The 21751-nt window shown below is 47.8% G+C and overlaps 2 protein-coding genes across 2 annotated transcripts in view; both read right to left on the bottom strand.

Moving 5' to 3' along the window:
- Window positions 1–4295: 4295 nt before the first annotated feature.
- On the bottom strand, window positions 4296–20979 carry LOC144166619 (uncharacterized). The gene is made up of 5 exons (XM_077696163.1): window positions 20758–20979; window positions 12582–12701; window positions 10147–10251; window positions 8082–8195; window positions 4296–6014 (listed from the first exon to the last, which is right to left on the bottom strand). The coding sequence occupies exons 1-5, from the start codon at window positions 20782–20784 to the stop codon at window positions 5898–5900; spliced, it is 483 nt and encodes a 160-aa protein (XP_077552289.1). The 5' UTR covers window positions 20785–20979; the 3' UTR covers window positions 4296–5897.
- The window catches only part of LOC144166659 (tudor domain-containing protein 7B-like), a 21025-nt gene continuing 20075 nt past the window's right edge, over window positions 20802–21751 (bottom strand). The window contains exon 7 of the mRNA XM_077696189.1: window positions 20802–20985. Within this exon, the coding sequence (XP_077552315.1) occupies window positions 20802–20985 (184 nt within the window). The remainder of the gene's footprint in view (window positions 20986–21751) is intronic.

The raw sequence follows: 21751 nt of genomic DNA, 5'->3' as shown, positions 1-21751 counted from the left end.
TTTATTCAGCAGGAACACATGACAATTATATGCCAAACCTGCGCGCGCGCACACACTTTTGAACAACGTGAGAAGCTGAACTATAAAGATAAGAATTCGAATTTCTTTTTCGTGATAATACGCAACTCTGTTTATTTTTTCTTATTAAAAACGCTTCTAGCAGTTCGCGCTCACGTCTCGTTTTCCCACGAACGATAGTGCTGGTGAGGTGAAACCGTGGGGCACAATTCTGGGCAATCTTTTACATGCAAAGCTAAATTGCTTCCCGTGCCCGAGCCAAGGTTCCTCAGTGCTGCCTCAGGCGTTCGTTTAGGCACTCGCCAGTCTGCCTAGTCTGCCCAATGTATATTTTTCCACAGGACAACCGGATAGAATAAACCACCCCCACTGCCCACATGGTGAACCTCGTCTGGTGGTTAGTTTTGCAAGTGTCAGCTTGCCTCTCCCTACCAGAGATTTGGGGGCACAGGCCAGAACGTTTGCGGGGAGCAGAAAAGGCCATGTTGACACCACATTTTTGGGCCACTTTTTTACGCCCATGGGAAGTCTTGTGAGAGCAAGAAATGACTTCAAACTTATTTCTCCCTTCTTCCGCTGGGCAACCAGGCTTTGCAGTAAGTTTTTTCTTCATTTTTTGACCTAAGGATTCACCCACCGCCAGCAAAACCTGAGGGGGAAACCCAGACGCCTTACACGGTCAACCTGTTCTGCCACACTTTGGTGCATCACATGCGGACAATTTTTCTTCACAGCATTCATGAAACACAAATTTTCTATGCTGCGCTCCATCAACTTCGAGTGTGCCTAATGATACGGTAAAAGCGCCTTTTTACACCGAGGGGCATATTTCCAACACACGTGTCGGTCGGTTAAAAAAGAAATTTCTAAATCTAAGAACCTAATGGTCCTGTCACAAGGCACCTCTTTTGTAAAATCCAGGTTCTTGGAACATGTACGAAAAACAAATAAAATCTGGTCTGCCACAACCGTGAGCTGGTCAGTTTCAGTTAAATTTAAAAGTACTAAAAAATCATCGACATACCTAAAAACACTAACCACCCGTGTGTCTCGAAGTGCATCTTGTAGCACCAAGTCCAACTTGGCCAAAAAAATGTTACAAAGAACAGGCGCGACACATGAGCCAATACAAATCCCTCGGTTTTGCACAAAAAAACTTTTCGCCATGCTGTACTATCGTTTAAATCAATTAAACTTTTAAAAGCTCTAGAAATCAATACAGAGTGACGCCACACGCATTCTGGAATGAAACAATCCCGGTTGCTTAAATTAGTTCGCGCAATTCCCCAAAAAATTCTTCATGGGGAAGCGAATAAAACAAGTCCACAACGTCCACCGAAAAGGCTGCATTGACACTGGGAAAACCGCGTTGTAGGCACTCAACCCGGCTCATTGAGCTCTGCAGCCGAAAAGGGTCTGTAGGCACCAGGACTTCTAAGGACGTTTTCAGGAAATTTGACACTACTTTCTGCCAGGAGCCTTCTTCTGTGACGATCACCCTGAGGGGATAATCAGGCTTGTGTGTCTTCATGGTGAAAAACACTCGCAGTACACCCTGAGGAAAGGCCCCACTGCGTCTCCGAGGGTGTGGATTGCCTTAGGAGGACCTGGAATGGTCGCCACAAGACGAGCAAGAATCTGCGCTCTTTGGTCACCAACTTTCGACAAGAAGATCTTTCCTTGCAGCAAGCCGACAAGGAAGGTGGGTTTGTGGTTCTCCCCTCTTCTCATTCCAAGATAAAAGCGACTGAAGCTATCAATAAGAATTTCAGGGAGTCAGACCTAAAACCGCGTACGGCCAAGGCATTAGCCTTGAGTCTTCTAAACCGGTTGAGTTTGGAGAGGCTGGCAAAAGAAGTCCGAAATAGCCAACAGGGTGTACTGCGAGTGTTTTTCACCGCGAAGACACACAAGCCTGATTGTCACCTCAGGACGATCGTCACAGAAGAAGGCTCCTGGCAGAAAGTAGTGTCCAATTTCCTGAAAAAGTCCTTGGAAGTCCTGGTGCCTACAGACCCTTTTCGGCTGCAGAGCTCAATGAGCCTGGTTGAGTGCCTACAACGCGGTTTTCCCAGTGTCAATGCAGCCTTTTCGGTGGACGTTGTGGACTTGTTTTATTCGGTTCCCCATGACGAACTTTTTAGGGCAGTGCGCGAACTAATTCAAGCAACCGGGATTGTTTCATTCCAGAATGCGTGCGGCGTCACTCTGGATTCTTTTCTAGAGCTTTTAAAGTTTACTTGATTTCAACGATTGTACAGCATGGCGAAAAGTTTTTTGTGCGAAACCGAGAGATTTGTATTGGCTCATGTGTCGCGCCTGTTCTTTGTAACATTTTTTAGCCAAGTTGGACTTGGTGCTACAGGATGCACTTCGATACACACGGGTGGTTAGGGTTTTTAGGTATGTCGATGATTTTTTAGTACTTTTAAGTTTAACTAAAACTGACCAGCTCACGCTTGGGGGCAGACCAGATTTTATTTCTTTTAGTACATGTTCCAAGAACCTGATTTTTACAAAAGAGGTGCCTTGTGACAAGACTATTACGTTCTTTCATTTAGAAATTTCTTTTTTAACCGACCGACACGTGTGTTGGAAATATGCCCCTCGGTCAAAAAAGGCGCTTTTACCGTATCATTAGGCACACTCGAAGTTTTTGGAGCGCAGCATAGAAAATTCGTGTTATATGAATGCTGTGAAGAAAAGTTTTCCGCGTGTGATGCACCAAAGTCTGACAGAACAGGTTGACCGGTGTGAGGCGTCTGGGTTTCCCTCTCAGGTTTTGCTGGCGGTGGGTGAATCCTTGGGTCAGAAAATGAAGAAAAAACTTACTGCAAAGCCTGGTTGCCCAGCGGAAGAAGGGAGAAATAAGTTTGAAGTCATCCCTTGCTCTCACAAGACTTCCCATGGGCGTAAAAAAGTGGCCCAAAAATATGGTGTCAACATGGTCTTTTCTGCTCCCCGCAAACGTTCAGGCCTGTGCCCCCAGATCTCTGGTAGGGAGAGGCAAGCTGACACTTGTAAAACTAACCACCAGACGAGGTTCACCATGTGGGCAGTGGGGGTGGTTTATTCTGTCCCGCTGTCCTGTGGGAAAATATACATTGGGCTGTCTGGCGGGTGCTTAAACGAACGCCTGAGGCAGCACCAAGGAACCTTGGGCTCGGGCACGGGAAGCAATTTAGCTTTGCATGTAAAAGATTGCCAGAATTGTGCCCCACGGTTTCACCTCACCAGCACTATCGTTCGTGGGAAAACGAGACGTGAGCGCGAACTGCTAGAAGCGTTTTTAGTAAGAAAAAATAAACAGAGTTGCGTTAGTGATCCTTCGGTTATTATCACGGAAAAGGAATTCGAATTGTTATCTTTATAGTTCAGCTCTTCACGTTGTTCAAAAGTGTACGCGCGCGCAGGTTTGGCGTATAAATGTGATGTGTTCCTCCGAATAAACCAGTTGTTGGTCCAGCGGTGTTGTGTGTGTGCCTCCGCTTCTTGTCCTGCGTTCTGCTCGCTTGTTTCCCCTTTTCTGAACAATGTGAACCAACTAGCCCAGCAATTCACTCTTTTGTAAATAAAATGTGATTTCGTATGTGTTAGGTCATTTCAGAGGAGGGGCGCGGAATATCCACACGTTTAGTGAGAGTTTTTCATCGTGCCGGATCGCCAGGCCTTTCTTGTACCAATAGGCATGCCCAATTTCCCTTGAAAATGGTATGTATGCCCTATAGGCGTTAACGTTCTTTACTTTTTTTGTAACCACCATACTCAAATAGTTACTGTAGGCTTCGGAAATCATATAATATTCGATGGCAATAAAAACTTGTCTAATTGTTTTGAGCGGCAAACAATACGACCGTGTCGTGTAATCACCATCATCATGATCCGTTTCCCATTACGTCATTTTTTTTACCTGTTCTTCTCTTCTTTGTACTTGCAAGACCTGCATCTACGCTATCACTGAAAACTTGTTTTGGTGCTAATGTAATTGTCGTGCTCAGCGCTGCTGAGCACGAGGTCGCGGGTTCGATTCCCGGCCGCGGCGGCCGCTTTTCTGATGGAGGCGAAAAGCAAAAACGCCCGTGTGTACGAGATTTCGGCGAACGTTAAAGATCCCCAGGTGGTCAAAATTAATTCGGAGCCCTCCACTACGGCGCGCCTCATGGCCTGCGCTGCGTCGGTGCGTTAAACCGTGCAATCAGGATCAATTGTCGTGCTCAGATAACTTTTTATCGGAAGCCGAGCCTCTGCGGCCAAAAATAGGAAACAGCAGTGACATTAAAAACAAAATAAGGGTGGGTTTATTCGAACAGTCCAGAAAATATATAGAGACAGCCAACATTTGTTTACACAAAGTCGAAAGAAGATGGCAATGAAATTACAATGGCACACTTCCGAATGACAGAACCTAGTTTCCCCAAGTTGTGTTAGAGAACGGATGTACACACGCTGAAAATCGGAAACAGCGGGAGGGTGTTCGCGCTTATTTCTTCTGCCATAACTGTCTTGTTTCAAATAAATGCCTCGCTGTTGGTATTCTGCATGCATGCTCCCAAACTCGAGCCTATTGTGGCTATATTCATGAGTAAGCAAAAAACAGTATCAGTCTCCGGGAGGTATCTGCACCTGTACCAAAGATTGTATTCAGGTATGCCATTCTCTAAATGGGTACGTGCCTGGTTTACCACCCTCCAATACTCTCATGGGCTTTTAAAAACTTGATCTGGGTGCTTGAAAACACCACCTACACTTTTCTCGGAGGCATGCGGCACTGAGCTCGATTATTTCTTGGGATAGAGGCCACCAGAAAACACAAAGCTCCCATCGCTGAATGCTGGCGGGGGTTTCAAATGTTAAAGCGCTTTATACGGCTGCCATACGCAGAATTCCGATTTCTCTGGCATCAATTGCGGACCAGAGCTTCCAGGATTACAGAGACGGACCCCCACTGGCGGCCGCCCAACCATTAGCGCATGAAGCGGGTTAGGTAAATGTTTATACGGTCACTCACAGCCTCAAAGCTCCCAAAACACTGGCGAAACTGAACCAAATATGACTGGAAAGGCAAGCCAAAAGCTACCGCGTCGTATTTCTTGTGATTGTGTGGTTCCTGCCGGACGAGAATGGCACACGCAGATAACGGGAATTTAGACCTTATCTGAGTCAAACTTCACTAGCACACACGTCCGACTGCCTGGCCGCCCTCTTTCATCCAATGACAAACACGAGCAAGGGTTCTTCTTGGGTTGCATGCAAAACCTCGTTTTTTAGAGAAGGTTACTCGAGCGACAACAGGAAGATTCTAGTCCGGCGGATGCCACGGGAGCTGCCCCGGATCGTATAACTTATGCGGACGTAGTTCTCTACAGCTTGTACTTGAGTCCGAAGATTTCCTGCCCGTGCATGTCGCGAAACGCAGCCAATGACAAAGTTTTTACACGCAGTCAGCTTTGTCTCTTCCTGCTGCATGAACACTGTTAGCCTTGATGAGTGAGGAAGGTCACACGAAGTGGGGTTGTTAAGATGAGTCGTTTCTGATTATGGCACAGCACCTCGTCTGTTGCAGCCAGCTCAGCTCAAAACGTCCCCCACCGCAAATTAGCACCAGTTCTTAAACTTCTCCAGATCAGTGGTCAGTTGTCTGAATCACTGGCTCAATGTTCGGAGCAACAGGCTTTTACAACACTTCCGACAGCACACACGCACAAAGAAACTGCAACGACACTGTACACACCGTGTGACTGCGATGCCTTGTGAAATAAATGAATTTTATTTACAGGAAACTTGTATGGGATGTTTCAGACTGCCCTGTAGGCTCCATCTGTTTTTGCAGACGCAACCGAAGCGCCAGCATTTTTTACGGTCCCAACGATGCTGAGGATTCATGGCTTAAGAGCGTGGGCGAGTATCCCGTTTAGGGACACCAGGTTTCGGCCAGAGCCCTCCCTCCTGAAGAGCTCGACCAGGGCAACGTGTTCATCGTCCGCCGGTCTGGTGACCTGCGAAGAACCGCAGCAGGGAGCTTGATGGACTCGTGCTATTGCCTTAAAGAAGGTGCACTGGGTGACAGATTTCTCGTGTACTCTGTGGTAATAAAAAAAGTAAAAAAGAACCGCAAGAATTTTTAAATTTTTTTGTAACATGGAATAGTAGGATGGCTTGGTGGGCTAGTTGGTGTAGCATCATAAAGGGTTAACAGCGCAGAAACATGACGACACACAAGGAAGAGCTTGTCCAGTGCTTGTCCTGTCTTCTCTTCCTTGTGTGTCGTCGTGTTTGTGCGCTGTTAACCCTTTATGGTAAAATAGGTTGTAAAAGGTGGCCCGATAAAAGCGGGGTTTTATACACCTGTATATTTTAAAATTCCACGTAGCGCATTCTGCTCAAAGTAACGGATGATAGCTGGCCGCGGGGACCCCGATAACACGGCGAGATGGAGGACGCCTGTTTAACTGTATACAAGCGGGCTCTGTGCAGTTGTTACTCCGGGCGTGGGTACACACGACAGCCACGCGAAAAGCGTACTTGTGGCTGTAGTGGGTTCCAATTTTACTGCCAATGCCACTTCTGCATCTTACGAAGTCTCGAATATTTCACATATCACATTATAGATCTTACTCCATTTTCCATGAAAGCATGGATGGAAAGACCTTCAGGCAGGATTTAAAAATCAAAATTCTACATCATTGCCACGCTCTTCAACTATACCTAGGTTGATTGAGCGGAATCGTCGAGTTGTAAGTGCTCATTGAAACAGTGACCCGATTCCGAATAAAGCGCACACACAACACAGGAGTGCTGAAATTAAATATTTGATGGTGTCATATTGATGCTTTCAGAATTAAAGGGTCTCTGCCGCACTTCTGGTAAACACCATCACTCTTTCCTTCGTGTCTGGAAGCACTGCGAACCCTAACGTTTCCGCCAGCACGGAGCGGCACGACGTGATTGGCTCGTGGCAGCAGATGGGTCTTGCGTTTCTCCTTTGCTTTGTGGTCGTCTTTTTAAAGTGGCTATCGAATACGTTCATTGCTGCAACTGAAGGAAAGCCGGCCAATAGCCGCTACACCGCTGCAATGACGCGTCTCCAGCGGTCGAAACACTCGAAGACACGGGAAGATGGAAAAATAGGCAATTATATTTTTTGCTTAGGTACCTTGCGACCCCCTAATCAAACTATTGGATGTGTTGGTAGACTACGTTCTGCAAGCATTTATTATTTCTGAAAAGGTTACAAAAAGTGTTGCACGGTCCCTTTAAAGAGAGAGCCTAAACGCTTCCGGTAGTTTGAGTTATCTAGTGGCGGAATTTTCTGTTAAATGCGTTGCTTCCTTATCTCGCGGCGTTGCTAAGGGAGCACTTTGACAGTTGCAATTAAAAAAGCGGAGAGAGGTTACCGCACGAGAGGAAGCTTCGACACCGTGACAGTGGACACATAATACATGCTAAAAACCAAGCGATTTAGGTCAATATTGCGTCTAGACGCGTATGCACAACTGCAAACTATAGATATAGCTGTTGTAATACGTTTATACCCCGAAGGAACAACACGTATTTCAATACCAACAGTTTGTAAATTGTGGGACATTTACTTTCGCAGTTACCGCGATCCGGAAAGCTTATATTTTCTATCCCAAATGCCTAGTTGAAAGAATATTTTGTAGCCAATGTTAGAACGCGGACATTATTACAATACGTTTCCAAAGAGGAACGGTGTCGGAAAATATTCCGCACGCCAATTCCTTTCTAACACAGTACGCCATATTTTTCTTTCGTCATGCACGCGAACACTGCTTGTCCTTTTTTGTCTTAACTTTTAAAAAGTATTGGAATATTGGGCTGAGCGTTCTCACACACTATCAAAACCCACTTCACTTTCATAAAATAAACTAGCCTCTCATCTCCTCTAACCATCCACAGGGCACCATTATTTCGATCAAAACTAAACACTTACATCGCGAAACCCTGGTTAAGTCGGAGTTTTAGCGCAACAAACGTTTGGTAAGCGATCGCCAATCAGCGCATATTCTGTGTGATCCTTTTGCGATTTGCCAAGATGCACCTACCTGGAGAAAAAGCTCCGGCTTGTTACCAATTATCTCTTTTAGAAGCGAAGACGTCTCTCCTGACCAAGATAATCCATTTTCCTCGGTCAGGCCATCCAGGCGGCAGTGCAACGCCTGTAATGAACCAATGTCGACATGTGAGAAGTAAAAAATATTGTAAGATCCATTGCTGCTTGTTTAAGAATACTTGAGAGTCTATTTCCCCTCCCTCGCGAACATTTGGGTTGGCCCGGTGCGCTCGTCTTGCTCTGGTTTTGGAAGCCCGCAACACGGCGTCTCGGGAGCGCTCCTCACACACCGTGCCAACCATACGTCGCGTTGTAACCATCTCAGGGGTCGCGTTTCCTGATTCAGCAGTGGCATTGGGCGCCTGTTTCTGATTTGGCTGCCCGCTGGTATTGCCATTTCGTAGCATTCACTCTATTTCACCACATTTTCCCGTCAACAAGGCCCTGTAATCGTATCAAACATCATTTCATAGCACGTACAAGCAGCGATCTGGCTGCGTCGAGAAGGCACATGACATACGCGTTGGGCAGAGCGAAGTCAACGATAACAGCTCCGCCTCCGACTTGGTTATCTCTCAAGCAATAGCGAGCGCAGCGCCGCCGCAGCAAAAAGCGCTGCCGACTGGGTTTCGGCTTCAGCTCCCCCTTTTCAGTCACTCTCTCGTGTTCTCTGTTCGTCGTCCACACCGTTTCGATGGATCAACGCCGCAAGTGTTTACAGTCAAGCCGCATCTATTATAATAGCATGATCGCACTCTTCGTGTTGTTTAGAGGCACGTTTCTCTGCTACATGCCTGGAGAGATTCTGTGCCCAATGATGAAACTTCTTTGTAAAGCGGGGCCTAAAGAGTAAAAATGCCGAGAGCGAGAATAGTCGTCGACCACCTTGTGTCCAAGCTTCAGAAGCAAAGGAGGGAAGCACGCGTTTTCTCTTATTATTCCTGCCATTTCTAAACTGCTGCAAATTTTTAAAATACCTTAAATAAAATCTTCAGTAATCTCTGCAATGTTTGACGTTAAAGCGTTGAATACGGGCCCGGAGGTTACCTGGTCATTGTTTTATATTGAGTATAAAACTTTTTCTAGCTGACCCGAAAACAAGATTCACGGCGGCTCTTTCCTAATACGAATTGCTCGCCCCCCCCCCCTCCCCCCCCACCCACTCACCCGCCCACCAAAAAAAAAAAGACAGCTGGCGGCCTTCTTAATGTCTTCAGCGGGGCAGTCGGATGATTGCAATTGCTGCCCAGTGGATGATCATGGTCGGGCTTTCAGGCATAATAAGACTGACGAAGCGCTTTTTCACCCATATCTTCGAAATAAAACACACTTGCCCATAGACAACGAAAGAGGCAGAAATTTGGATTGTGTGCCAAATTAACTTCTTTCAGGAAAGCCGCATCATTTAACACCTTAAACGGCGCGAATACATGCATTTAGCTATTCTTCTTACAAAACAAAATGAAACAATGTACGATAAAACAATAAAACAACCTGGAGGGCGGATCCTTTGACGGGTGGCTTTTGGCCCCGGGTGTTATGTGTTTCACAATTACCTGGACGATATCTGGGTCACTCAGATGATTTAGAATAGTATCATGATGTTCATCTAACTATTCACACAAACTAAACGCGGTTTCTTTTTTACTGCTTTTCCAGTCTTCTGTCTCCTGTCATCTATAGGACCCTTTCTGTCTTTCCTAACCCGTTCCCCGGCTGATTAAACCATCAGTGGTGAGACTGTGGAACTCTCGGTTTTCTTTTCTAATAAAGGTAACTCTCTCTCTCTCTCTCTCTCTCTCTCTCTCTCTCTCTCTCTCTCTCTCTCTCTCTCTCTCTCTCTCTCTCTCTCTCTCTTTCTCTCTCTCTCTCTCTCTCTCTCTCTCTCTCTCTCTCTCTCTCCAAATAAAACCAACAAGCGCAAGATTTTAACTGCATTCACCCTTGATTCCCTCTTTCGACCAATGTAATCCCGAAACACTATAGGTTTCATTTACTATGTTTTCTTTTTCGGTTGCGTAGCTGATTATCTATAAACCGTAAAGAAAGAAGGGCACCTGGTAGGGAAGACGGGACACGAATTCCCCGAAGTCGCCCAGGCTGCGGAACTCCGACAGGAAAGCCGTCCCTTCGTCGCCGTAGTCCACGTACCACACCTGGAACTGATTAGAATAAGATAAGATTTCTGAACTCATGTGTTTGCGGAATGAGTTCTGGGAAGTTGGAACAGCAAGAAACGCAAAAAACGAGAGACAGATATAGTAAACGTGTTGATTGAGAAAAGCAATAGAGAGGCGTCCTCAGTACAAGTCCCCTTGAGCTGTTCCAGCCTCTACAGATCTCAACACCCGCAGGTGCTGATCATTGAAGTCCGAGCAGGTTAGAGCTCTCTCCCAAATCTTCTAAGAACTTGAGGGATTGCGCGAATGAAGTGGGGCGTGGGCGCATCTCCCTACCATATGAAATACCGCCCCGGAGGCATCACAGGAGCCGCGCATAGCGGGGAATATATGGTGGGGTCCAATATATGGCATTTGATTGATTGATTGATTGATTGATTGATTTATTGTAGGGTTTAACGCGCCGACGCAACGCAGGCGATGAGGCGCGCCGTAGTGGAGGGCTCCGGATTTATTTTGACCACCTGGGGATATTTAACGTGCGCCGAAATCTCGAACACACGGGCGTTCTTGCTTTTCGCCTCCATCAAAAAAGCGACCACCGCGGCCGGGAATCGATCCCGCGACCTCGTGTTCAGCAGCGCATGCAACGCCTTAGCCACTGAGCCACCGTGGCGGGCAATATATGGCATTTACTGAGATGGCCAAAGCTATTCGTCTGAAGTGCGCGGAGCTGCCGCTCCTCCTCTGTCGTTAGGTGATTATGCGGTGCTGGATAGGTGACACGTTCTAACTTATAGTGTTGAGTTATTTCGTGATATGTTTAAATGTGGTTGGTCGGTCCTGCTCCCTTCCTGTGGCCAGGCGGGATAACTCTCGGGCCAACCGGTGGGCATTTTCGTTGCCCGGGACAGCAGAGTGGGCGGGTGCCCAAATCATGAAAAACGGGACACCACTTCAGTAATCAACCATGCCTAAGCATTCACGAGGCAATTGAACCGTACGTTCAGTCAGGAACTGCTGCCACACCTACAGCCTCTACGAAAGCAATGACGTTCAAAGAAATGTCTGTTTTGCTTTTGGTAGCCTGAAATCCATTGTTTTAAACGCTTCGATAACCGTATCCGCCGGAAGCGCGTTGCAGCTCTTCGAACAACTTAGGTCAGTCGAAAATGTTTATTTGTGATTCCACAACGCGCAAAGGTGGAGTTTTTGGAAGGAATATGGACGTAAAAATATTTACTGATGCACAGCTACCATTATGGTTGGTCGACATTACAGCAGTCTTTATTTTTCTCCTGTGTTATTTGTTTTTCTCGCAGGCGTAAGCTAACTCATTCGGTTAAAAATTCGATGTTGTGGCCAAGCGCATCACGAAATGGCCAATGGATAAGAGAATAAAAAAACAGATGAAAAACGCGCAGAGCGACGCGAAATTCTTCAAAGCAGCTGCTATAATATTTTAAAAAGGCAACTGATGTGAAAAAAAAAAGATCGGGTAAATTTGGATGGGAATCAAACCCTCGGCCTCCAGAATGACAAGCGAGAGCGTATACCCAATACTACTGTGAATATATGGCTCTAGCTGACTCGAGGTGCACGTAGTGAAACCGTTGTAACCTTCGGCTTACATAGGTGTTAGAGACTTACAATACAAGCTACACGAGTAGTATGAGCAGACTAATTACAAAAGTACCAATTAGGTGAATAAAGCAAAGGACTCTCACTAATGGCTAGCGTGCGTGTAAGATTAGCAAGGGCGATTGGCCAAGCATTTGAGTCATAGTAACGGAAGGAGGAAAACACGCCTAGAGAATGATGACGATAATAATAAGGGAACAGGATCGCACCACTGGACACGCAACGTAGCAGCCGATAAGGAGAAGCTGGTGCTGCTGTATGCAACACACCTTGACTGTGCCTAAACCATCCACGCGACAGTTGTCTTTCAAATTTCCGCGGTGCGGCGTTTACGGGAGCGAATTCTAAACCGTCTACCTCTAGAACGCCTGTTAAACATGAGCGCCCACACCGAATCAGCGCGCAAGAGCAGCGGGTGTGGTGGAACACGACGAAGCGAGCTAGTCCGCCATATCCCGTCAGCAGTCGACCGCTAATGCTTTCGAATTCAATACACCGCGAGGAGTGCTTAGTTGTCCATGAATTTTTACGTAGTTTTGCTTGTTTCGGAAACAGAAAGATATACCCTTTGCAACGCAATACTCAGTTCTGTTTTTCAGTTCATTTGAAAATTCCCCTTTTCGGATGACCCTAAAGTGCCCCACGTGCGTGATGTGATGTCGCCCCCGTGATTTGTGCCTTTTGCATTACTTGTAGTGTAAGAGAGGATGCGAAGAGAGTTAGGAACGCACCTGTCCGGAGGGCAGAGGATCGGGCGAGGTGAGCACAGCTCGGCGGAAGGTACCGTGGGGCCGGAACTCACAGGCGTAGAGCGTACCCATCGCAGGATCATCGAGGAGGCCTGGAACATTCTGCGCACGGACCATCGGCACAGAATTAGTCTTTCAAGCAAAGTGGCGCACCGGAACACATTTCGTTTTTCTCCCGATTCCACACCAACGCGACCACAGGAGTACGGGACAGCCAAACATCGTCAGATTGATTGATTGATTGATTGATTGATTGATTGATTGATTGATTGATTGATTGATTGATTGATTGATTGATTGATTGATTGATTGATTGATTGATTGATTGATTGATTGATTGATTGATTGATTGATTGATTGATTGATTGATTGTGGTATCCCTTCCTAGGGGCCTGATGATGAGTCCAGTCACCAAGTAATCTAGTATGGTCTCGTACTACTAGTTTAGCTCTGGCGCGGCTTAAGCGCAGTTTCAAATTTAATTTTGTCCGTCACAGACCATAGATGTCCCATTCTCTATTTCCCCATCTGCTCTTCTCCAGCAGCATTTTAATTTGCATTTAGTCCGCTCTGCTGCCTTGAAGTTAACTCTCTTTGTATACATTTAAATCCTAGAGCTCCAGGAAGGCTGGCATTTCCAACATGCAGATTTGGAAAACTACAATCACATTCCAACATAATGTACCCGCCGCGGTGGCTCAGTGGCTAATGCGTGGTTCTTCTGAGCACGAGGACGCGGGTTCGATTCCCGGCCGCGGCAGCTGCTTTTCTGAAGGAGGCTAAAAGCAAGTACGCCCGTGTGTACTAGGTTTCGGCGCACGTAAAGATGCCCAGGTGGTCAAAATTAATCCGGAGACCTCCACTAAGGCACGCCTCATCACCTGCGGTGCATCGACGCGTTAAACCTTACAATCAATCATTCCAACACAATGTGCCCGATCGTTTCCGTTTCCATTGCGTAGACTACGTGTGCATATTTCTCCGCAAACCTCACAAAAAAGCGCCTGCTGTCGCCACCTGGCGCAGCAGGGTTGCACTCCTGTGAAGCGGCAGTTTGCACGGGTTCGTGCGTGGACATATACCTAATGGCTGGCTGAGAAGGAAGAACATTCGTGTGAAAAAACAATGCACATTCGCAATTATTCGAGCCTCAAATTCGTGTGTACTTCTGTCTACTATCCTTATTCCTTGCGTGATTGCGTCTCAGAGCTGCGTTCGTCGTACATGAATTGCTTTCGCCAATTCTTTCACAATAACAGCAAGCGTACTGAACACTCTTACCTTGGCTAGAATTTTAGGTGGATGTCAAATTTTCTTTCTCTTATACTGGATACGATACCGATACCAGGGTCGTCTGTCAGACCCTACACGCTCTGGTATTTTAAGAGGCTTCCAAAGGTGGACGAAACTTGTCATGTGAGGTCTGCACTAGGCAGGCACGTTTGCCCTTTGTGTTTATATCGCGCACGGTAACGTATTTACGGTAGTTCAGGTACGATTCCTCAAGTACGAGTACCGGTGTTGGTAACGAGCAGTCCCGTACAACGACAGCGCACCCTACAAAATTGCGCGAGCACATTTTCTACCAACATCAATGAATGGACGCGCGCCGTGGTTAGATCCGGGGTTAAACGTATTCCGTTGGGGACTCGACGATCCATTTACATTCAACACCACGAATTCACAAAGTAATGATCTCGCAGTATCAGTAACGAAAGTTCTCAAACTTTCGATGAAGGAAAGTCTCTTCTTGCATTTTGAACGAGTCCCCATAAATGGTTATTCGTCCAACCAGTTGCCTTTCCCGCTGGACTACGTACCTCTGTACCGAAACTACTTTCTCTACTGCCCGTGGGAATCGTGGAGGACCTCGGCCCACGATCCCGAGCCGGCGCGCGCTTCGGGAGAGACGCTTGCGCGCTGAAATCGGTCCGGCGCTCCACTGGTTCATCGGCGTCCCCCGAGAGATGGCACCACCGATCCGTGCGGGCAGAGGCAGAGGCGCGCGGGCGCGGCGGCGGGAACGTGTGCGCGCGGGAGACGGGGAGAGTGACAGTCTCGTCGGAGACCCGGTCGGGGCTGGTTCGGCTGGACATTGCGGCGGTGACGGATACATCTCAGGTGGGAACTTCGTCGCGCGCCGTGAGTGCCTGCCTCCCGTTCGCGGTCATGACCCGGACGGCGTGATTCGTGAACGCCATCGAGCCTTGGGCTCGCAAGCTTTGGGATTCCCTAAATAAATAGGCAGTTTTAGAATAGGGGAAGCCGGAGTTGGGGGCCCCCAAGAAGTTAGGGGAACCCAAACGCAAGGCGCTCGCGCGCGGAGAGTTTTAGAAGAGGGACGCCCCCGACAGCCCGCGACCGGCTTGCGTTGCTCAGCTCAGCTCGGGTGATGGGAACTTTAGGCTTAGCGGCATGGCGGAAATTTGATCTCCGCCATCTGTGCAACTGCGAATGACAATCCGTAACACAGCTTTTCACCACACCATCATTCCCTTTCTCGCATGTGGAAGTGTATTTCAGCTATAACTGCCGTTTGAGCGATCCGTGACCAAGACATCTGCATTGCCTGTTTCGACGCTTCCGCGCAGGTAGCGCCATCTCTCGGCCGCTCCGCGCACAGCGCGCCGCGGCGATCGGTCGGATCGCCGAACGTCCGCGGCCGCTCAGCGTAGGCTTAGCATCGCGGCAGATTTCTGATCGCCGCTTTTAAAATAAGCCCTGACAACAAGCCCTAGCACAATTTTTCATCACACTAACACTTACTTTCTCGCATGTGGAGTTTCTTTTTAGCGATCAGATTGGTTCGGAAAAGCAGCGACAAGCGGTTGCTACCGTGGTCTGCGCCGGTTCGAGCCGCTGAGCGTGCCGAGCTGGCAGGGGCGGCCGGCGTGTGCGCGGACTGTTTCTGAAGGCAGAAAACGCTTCACGATTACCTGCTTTATCCATATCCAGTGAACGACGCGCGGAATCAACAAATTCAGCTCAGCGATCGCCGTAGGTGATCGGGTGACGAGCCGCTGGTTTCGCTTCAGCCATGGTCACGCGCAGTCTCGCTGGCTGCGAGAGCGACGCAAGAACGCTGACTCCAGCTTTGGGGCGCCCGCTATTTCAGCAAAATAGCGTGCGCGCTAAACGCAAACCCAAAACCCCAAGGGCGGCTTCGGTTCTGCGCATGCGCAGTACGACGCCCCAAGACGCTTGGGGGCCCCAGAGCGTTGGGGCCCCCTATTCTAAAACTCCCTAATGGCTGTGTTTCGGCACTACTGTCTACTGTGTTCTCCTATCGGCGAACCTCGCTCTGCTGCCGTAGGCATGGGAGCCCGCGTGGTTGACACCCCGGGAGCTAGCGTGGGGGCTTACTCCAGGACTGGCTAGGTCGTCCCGAGGAACCCCTCACATACTTGAGAGGATTCTAAAATCAGTACCGTAGCAAGTTAAAATGGTACTACGACGCTCGTGACGGAGTTTGGCAGCTCCGCGACGTAGACGAAACCGCGGTCGTATGGGCTGTTGACCTTACCAAGCCAAACACAGTTATGCAAAAGGCGCATGGGCCATCTGGCTTCAGACAGACAACGCTTCTGTGGAGCGCAACTGACCACACCTCCTTTGCACGCGGTGTCCAGGGGCATCTATCTTGAAAAGGCGTACAGGCAAGAGCAGAAGTCTCTCCAACGACCTGCTACTATACCCAGCACAATCCTATCAGGAGCGGTCATTGCATAATTCCTCCTGATCGTTGCCTGGGCACTTAACCGTTCCCATACAAAGGTAAATATTTTCCGTTATCGCCATCTCGCGATCCGCAACGATGGCGCGTGTTCATCATAATGACGAGGGGGTCGTTGAGCGGCGTCCCTAATGCCAGGAGCCTGCACCGAAGACACGGATAAATAATCAAATATGAGTTCCTCGACATTGGCTGCTCAATTTTTCGCTGTGCTGTGAGCTTGAAGTTGCAATAAAAAATTAAGAAATCGTTTTTTCCGCATTGTTTCTCCATTCCAAGTCGAAGTCACTTCAAGCGCGCGTTTTGGGTCGCTTTTTAGCCGAGTTTTATGACGGGCCGTCACGGAAACGTGAAAATTTACCATAAGTCATCAAGCTATAACAACGGGATAGGCAAAGTTTTCAAGCGCGTAATATGTGTTCTTGCATCAGGTAAACCATCCTTATTCGAAGAAGCTTTTCAGAGGCGGAAAATGCAGCTCTTGGTGGAGACGTCCTCACAGTTGCCGCCGATGCTGATGTGTAGATGTAGATACTAGAACGTGTTAAGAGCAGGGCTACGAACGTCGAGAGGCAACCCTGGCTGCAAAGAGGCGGAATCCTTTTCGCTCGCTTAAAAATAAAGTGGAGTGCGACATTGGCGACTACTTTTACGCGGTGTTTGGACGAAATAGCGGAGAAGGGGCTTTAGAATCCTACCGAAAGCGCGCGGCAAGTTGGACCCAGTCGATTTATTACACACGGGTGAAAATACCGCTGTGTGTTATATCAGGTGTGCTTGTTTTTTTTTAGAATCTGTTTTAGGATTTTAGCCGTGCCCAGTACACCTGTAACCATGTCGGGCCCAGTTTTGTTCAAAAAAATACATAATTGGCGGAGCTGGCACGTTTAGTCGCTATAACAGCTCAAATGCGGATGATTGGTCGAGCGCAAGTTTGGGAAACCACACAAAAAAAAGAAAATTTCAAAATTGTAAAAGTGACATTGTTGAATAACAAATATGCACCATATATATCTTTCTCACAAAACGAAGACAACTAACGAAACACTTGGAGAAACATTGGGAAGACATGGAGTCTCTATAATGGTATAACTTTGTATATTAAGTGCGAATGCACTTTATAAGCGACCCTGAATTCCGTTGACCGCCGTCCGTCCACATAGCAACAGCTGCGGATGCGCGCGCTCCTTGTCTTCCTTGGCAACGGGGGGAGATGGCACATACCCACGTGGGGGATTGGCCAGGAATCTCCTCGTCTTCCTTGGCAACGGGGGGAGATGGGCGCGCGCTGCCTGGCCGCTGACATGGCACATACCCACGTGGGGGATTGGCCAGGAATCGGGCGTGAGAAGGGCTAATGCACCCGCTTAAAGGAGTACTGACACGAAATTTCAAAGCTGAGAAGTACAACGACAACACAAATAGGTGTCTGTGCATGGCACATACCCACGTGGGGGATTGGCCAGCAATCGGGCGTGAGAAGGGCTAATGCACCCGCTTAAAGGAGTACTGACACGAAATTTTAAAGCTGAGATCCGCTCTAGCAATCAAGTACAACGACAACACAAATAGGTGTCTGTGAATAAATGCATCTTTCTTTCTTTGTAGTTGTGTGTGTGTGTGTGATCTCTCTTTCGCGAACATTACCGAACCGCGCAAATTCAACTCGTACATTCGCACTTTCACATTCTTCCCCTCGGGGAAATGCGGGGAAATTTTTGGGGGGAAAAGAAACAAAGGAAAAGTTAAATGGAATAAAATATTCCAATGTCATTGGCTGTAAAAAATCCCGCACTCTAGACAAGCGGCATAAGAATGCTACGCATTAGCAGACAATTTTCTGAATGTCTGCAGATATTTTATTGCAAGATGTTTTCGTAGCTCAGTTCTACACTTTCTTTTTGTAAATGATGGTGGCTTTGTGCATTGTACATTGGTTTGAAGCCGGGACGCGGCATATATCAACTTTTTTAATAAGCGTTGTGCATCGCACTGGAAGTGCCGGGCGTATACCTCTTCGGGAACGTAACTATCGGAACCTGTACGAGGTAAACTGCTCCTGGCTCACTCAAGCCGCATAATGATGATGATTATTATTCGTTCATTTATTCATGCTGCCGGCCAAGCTGGCGGCCCATGCATGAGGGGCAATACATAACGACTCTAACGAGTGAGGTGCAAGGAGCGCATGATGAAGATGATGATGGACAGCCATTGTTAATATAAAATACGAATCGAGATTGTTTAGAGAAAGTGAGACAGGGGAGTACGGAAAGACAGGATCTTTCAGTGTGGTCGATTTGGGCCAGCAAAGACAACAGAGAAGATGCTGCTAAGTGCGGGGCGACTACAGAAACGGCCACCCTGCCGTGCAAAGAAGGCAGCCTTTAGGGCCGCCGCTTGTTAGCAAGACAGCAAGACAGGGACGCTAGAATTCAACAAATCGCGTGTTCGAGTACAGGGTGGGGAAGGAAGCCTAGTTGGTGATTACTTTCTCTTTAGTAGTGTGTACATGGAACTGTTTTGACTTGATTTGATTTTATTGTAGGGTTTAACGCGCGACGGAACGAAGGCGTCGAGGCGCGCCGTAGTGGATGGCTCGGGATTGAGTTGCACACCCGAGGACCTTTAACGTGCACTGAAATCTTCTACACGCGGACGCTTCTGCTTTTCGCCTCCACCAAACAATCGGCCACCGAGTCCGGGAATCGAACCTGCGACCTCGTGCTCAGCAGCGCAACGCCTTGGCCACTGAGCCACCGGGGCGGGTGCGTTTTGATTTACATCTAGGGGTCTATGGCGCTATCTACAGGGTGGGGAAGAAAGTCTAGTTGATTACTTTCTCTTAGCTAGTGTGTACACAGAACCGTTTTGACGAACTTCTACGCGTCTATGGTTCCTGAAGGCCGAAAGGAGCAGAGCTTCGTCTCACCCTTCACGGTGTGCTTACATGCGGTGTCCCCTGACTCCGTATAAAGCACGAGCAGTCCACTACAGCACTGCCTACCACCCTTAAAAAGTAGTATCGTAGTAATGTTTTTCGGCACGATCGCATTTATTCATACAATATTTGCGCAGCAACCATTGCGGCACCCTAAATATTTTTTTTGTTTGTTTTAATCGCTTGTTTGCATTATGAAATTGGTCTAAGTTGAATATATGCAACAAGAGTATATAGGTACACGAGCATGAACGAAGGTGCATTTCTTTTACTACAAGATAATATCGCATGACACTTTCTGTGTGCGATCGGCGTTTCCCCAAGGGACGAAACCTCCCACACATAAGTCGAAATTCTGTTCCGAGTATATGTACAAGCCTGGCACCGATAGAGAAAGTTAATTAAACTCGATGACGTACCACTTCCCGCCCCCAAACCAACCTACAAGATGACAGACCATCTTTATTTAGGAAAATAACGCGTAAAACTGATTCAAGACAGCACGCCACAGTTAAAGAAGACAGACGTCCTAGAACAAAATTGCACTGCTGGGGTTATAAAACGCGCGCCTGTTTGCTCCGAAACTGCACGATCTACTACTGGGCTGCTGCTGCCTAACAGCGTAGATCCTTTAGCAATTGTTCAAAAGAATAGAAGTGTTTCGAAGGAATACGTAGATGGCGCTGGAAGCGCAATGAAAGTGCTCGGTTTGTACTCGTTTGAAAACGAAGGTCACGCCAAACCAGGAAATGCCGCGTAGTTATATCGCGCAACAATGAGCTCCATTCTCCACGTTCGTACGTGGTATTCAAACTTTTCTTAACGACCGTACACCATTCTCGATGAAACGTAGCGAAGCGACAGCTTTTTCGTGTGTACAATTTATTTTGTATTCGTTATGCTGTTTTGAGAGAGAGAGAGAACTCTTTACTGTGGGCTGGAGAGGGACAGCTCTGCTAGCGGCAGTGCTTGCTACGCCAGATGGGGATGATTACAATGCAGTGAAGTCCAATGTGAGAGATCTGGAAAGCAGCAATAGAGAGAAAAAAAAAAGTTTAATAAAAATGGCACGCAATGTAGTGCAAGGAAAAAAACTTGAAATAAAGTTCAGGAAAAGAAAACAAATTAAGCGAATGGAGCCCAGGAAGCGCAGAGCTCCTAACAAGAAAAAGGAGTCAAAGAGTGCGCGACGACGCAAACGCGTACAGACGTAGCCATGCGCACAATGGAAGAATTACAAAGTTTTGTCTAGTCCTGAATCTCGCAAAAAACGCAGAAGAATTTCATGCCGTATCTATCCTAGCTGCCGCCATTCTACCCCAACCACAGCCATCACTTCGGTCATCCCCGACAGCGCGCCGAACATTCAAACGAAATGATGCAAATCTCGGGGGAAATAAATTGCCGAAGAGACCGGGACGGCCCTCGAAACTGCCTGGACCCGTCCCGTGCGCCGATCAGCGCCCCCCCGCCCAAATGCTCACCTGGCAGTGCTGTTTAACGTCGAACATGAGCTCAAAGAGGACGCTCAAAACTGACGCCCTTCATCTGAATGGCCAGCAGTCCGTCCCTCGTACACGTGGCTCAAGTGGCAGCGGCCCAGGCACCCCTCCGGCGGGAAGCGCGCTGTCATGAGGCGCTCGAACACCACCAGGTTCAGGTCCACGTCGTCGGGTCCCGACACGTCAAAAAGCACGACCGTCGCAGGGTCCCTCCCTGGTGGAGCGCCAACAAGAGAAGCGCGAAACATAAGCATCTTCTTTTCGACGCAAACGCTATAGAAGGAAGATGTGTATGTTTGTCTTGTGAAGATGATTATGAAGATTCGAAGCGAGAAAGCTGGATTTGGTTGTCGGTGTCGGAAGCCATGAAATGGCTCCTACGCCACGTGTCTTTGAAGCATTCCATAGCGCGAGGGAACCCGCGAGCTTAAACTCCATAGTGCCTAGCTTAAACTAGGCGGGAGAAGAAGTTAACAGTACACGCAAGTACAGCACAGATGCGGCGAAGGACCAGAAGAAGGCAGCCAAGCTATCGAAACGTACAGGGGGCCAAATCAAACACCGTTGTCAGATCACCGTACTTTCACTGTTCCAACTCCACCTTCCTTCGTTAAAAAGTAGCCTTAAAAATTTGCGTACGTGTTACAATCGGGCTCAAAACCGAAATCGGCTTTCAATGGTCCCCGCTTGAGTTTTAAATTGACAGCAGGAGCTGGATAAGGAAGTTTATGAAACAGAACGAATTTTCACTGCCACACATTCGTCCATCAATAAGATGCCTTCTGCAATGTTCGTTGTAGAATAGCCGTCGAGTTATTTTTACGTATTTTCGTAAGTAAACTTACGTACGCATTACGATCGGGGGGCACGTTATAATTGTGCGAATACGGTAGACGGCAGCAGTAACGAGCAATAACACAACACACTAGGAAACGGGACGAAGCATTTCTAAAGTGTTCGGAGGAAGCGGAACGCA

This window comes from Haemaphysalis longicornis, unplaced genomic scaffold, assembly GCF_048455015.1.
Source record: "Haemaphysalis longicornis isolate Haplotype H1 unplaced genomic scaffold, Haemaphysalis longicornis Haplotype H1 scaffold_18, whole genome shotgun sequence".
In the NCBI taxonomy this organism is placed as follows: Eukaryota; Metazoa; Arthropoda; class Arachnida; order Ixodida; family Ixodidae; genus Haemaphysalis; species Haemaphysalis longicornis.
This window is presented reverse-complemented; position numbering and strand designations above follow the sequence as displayed.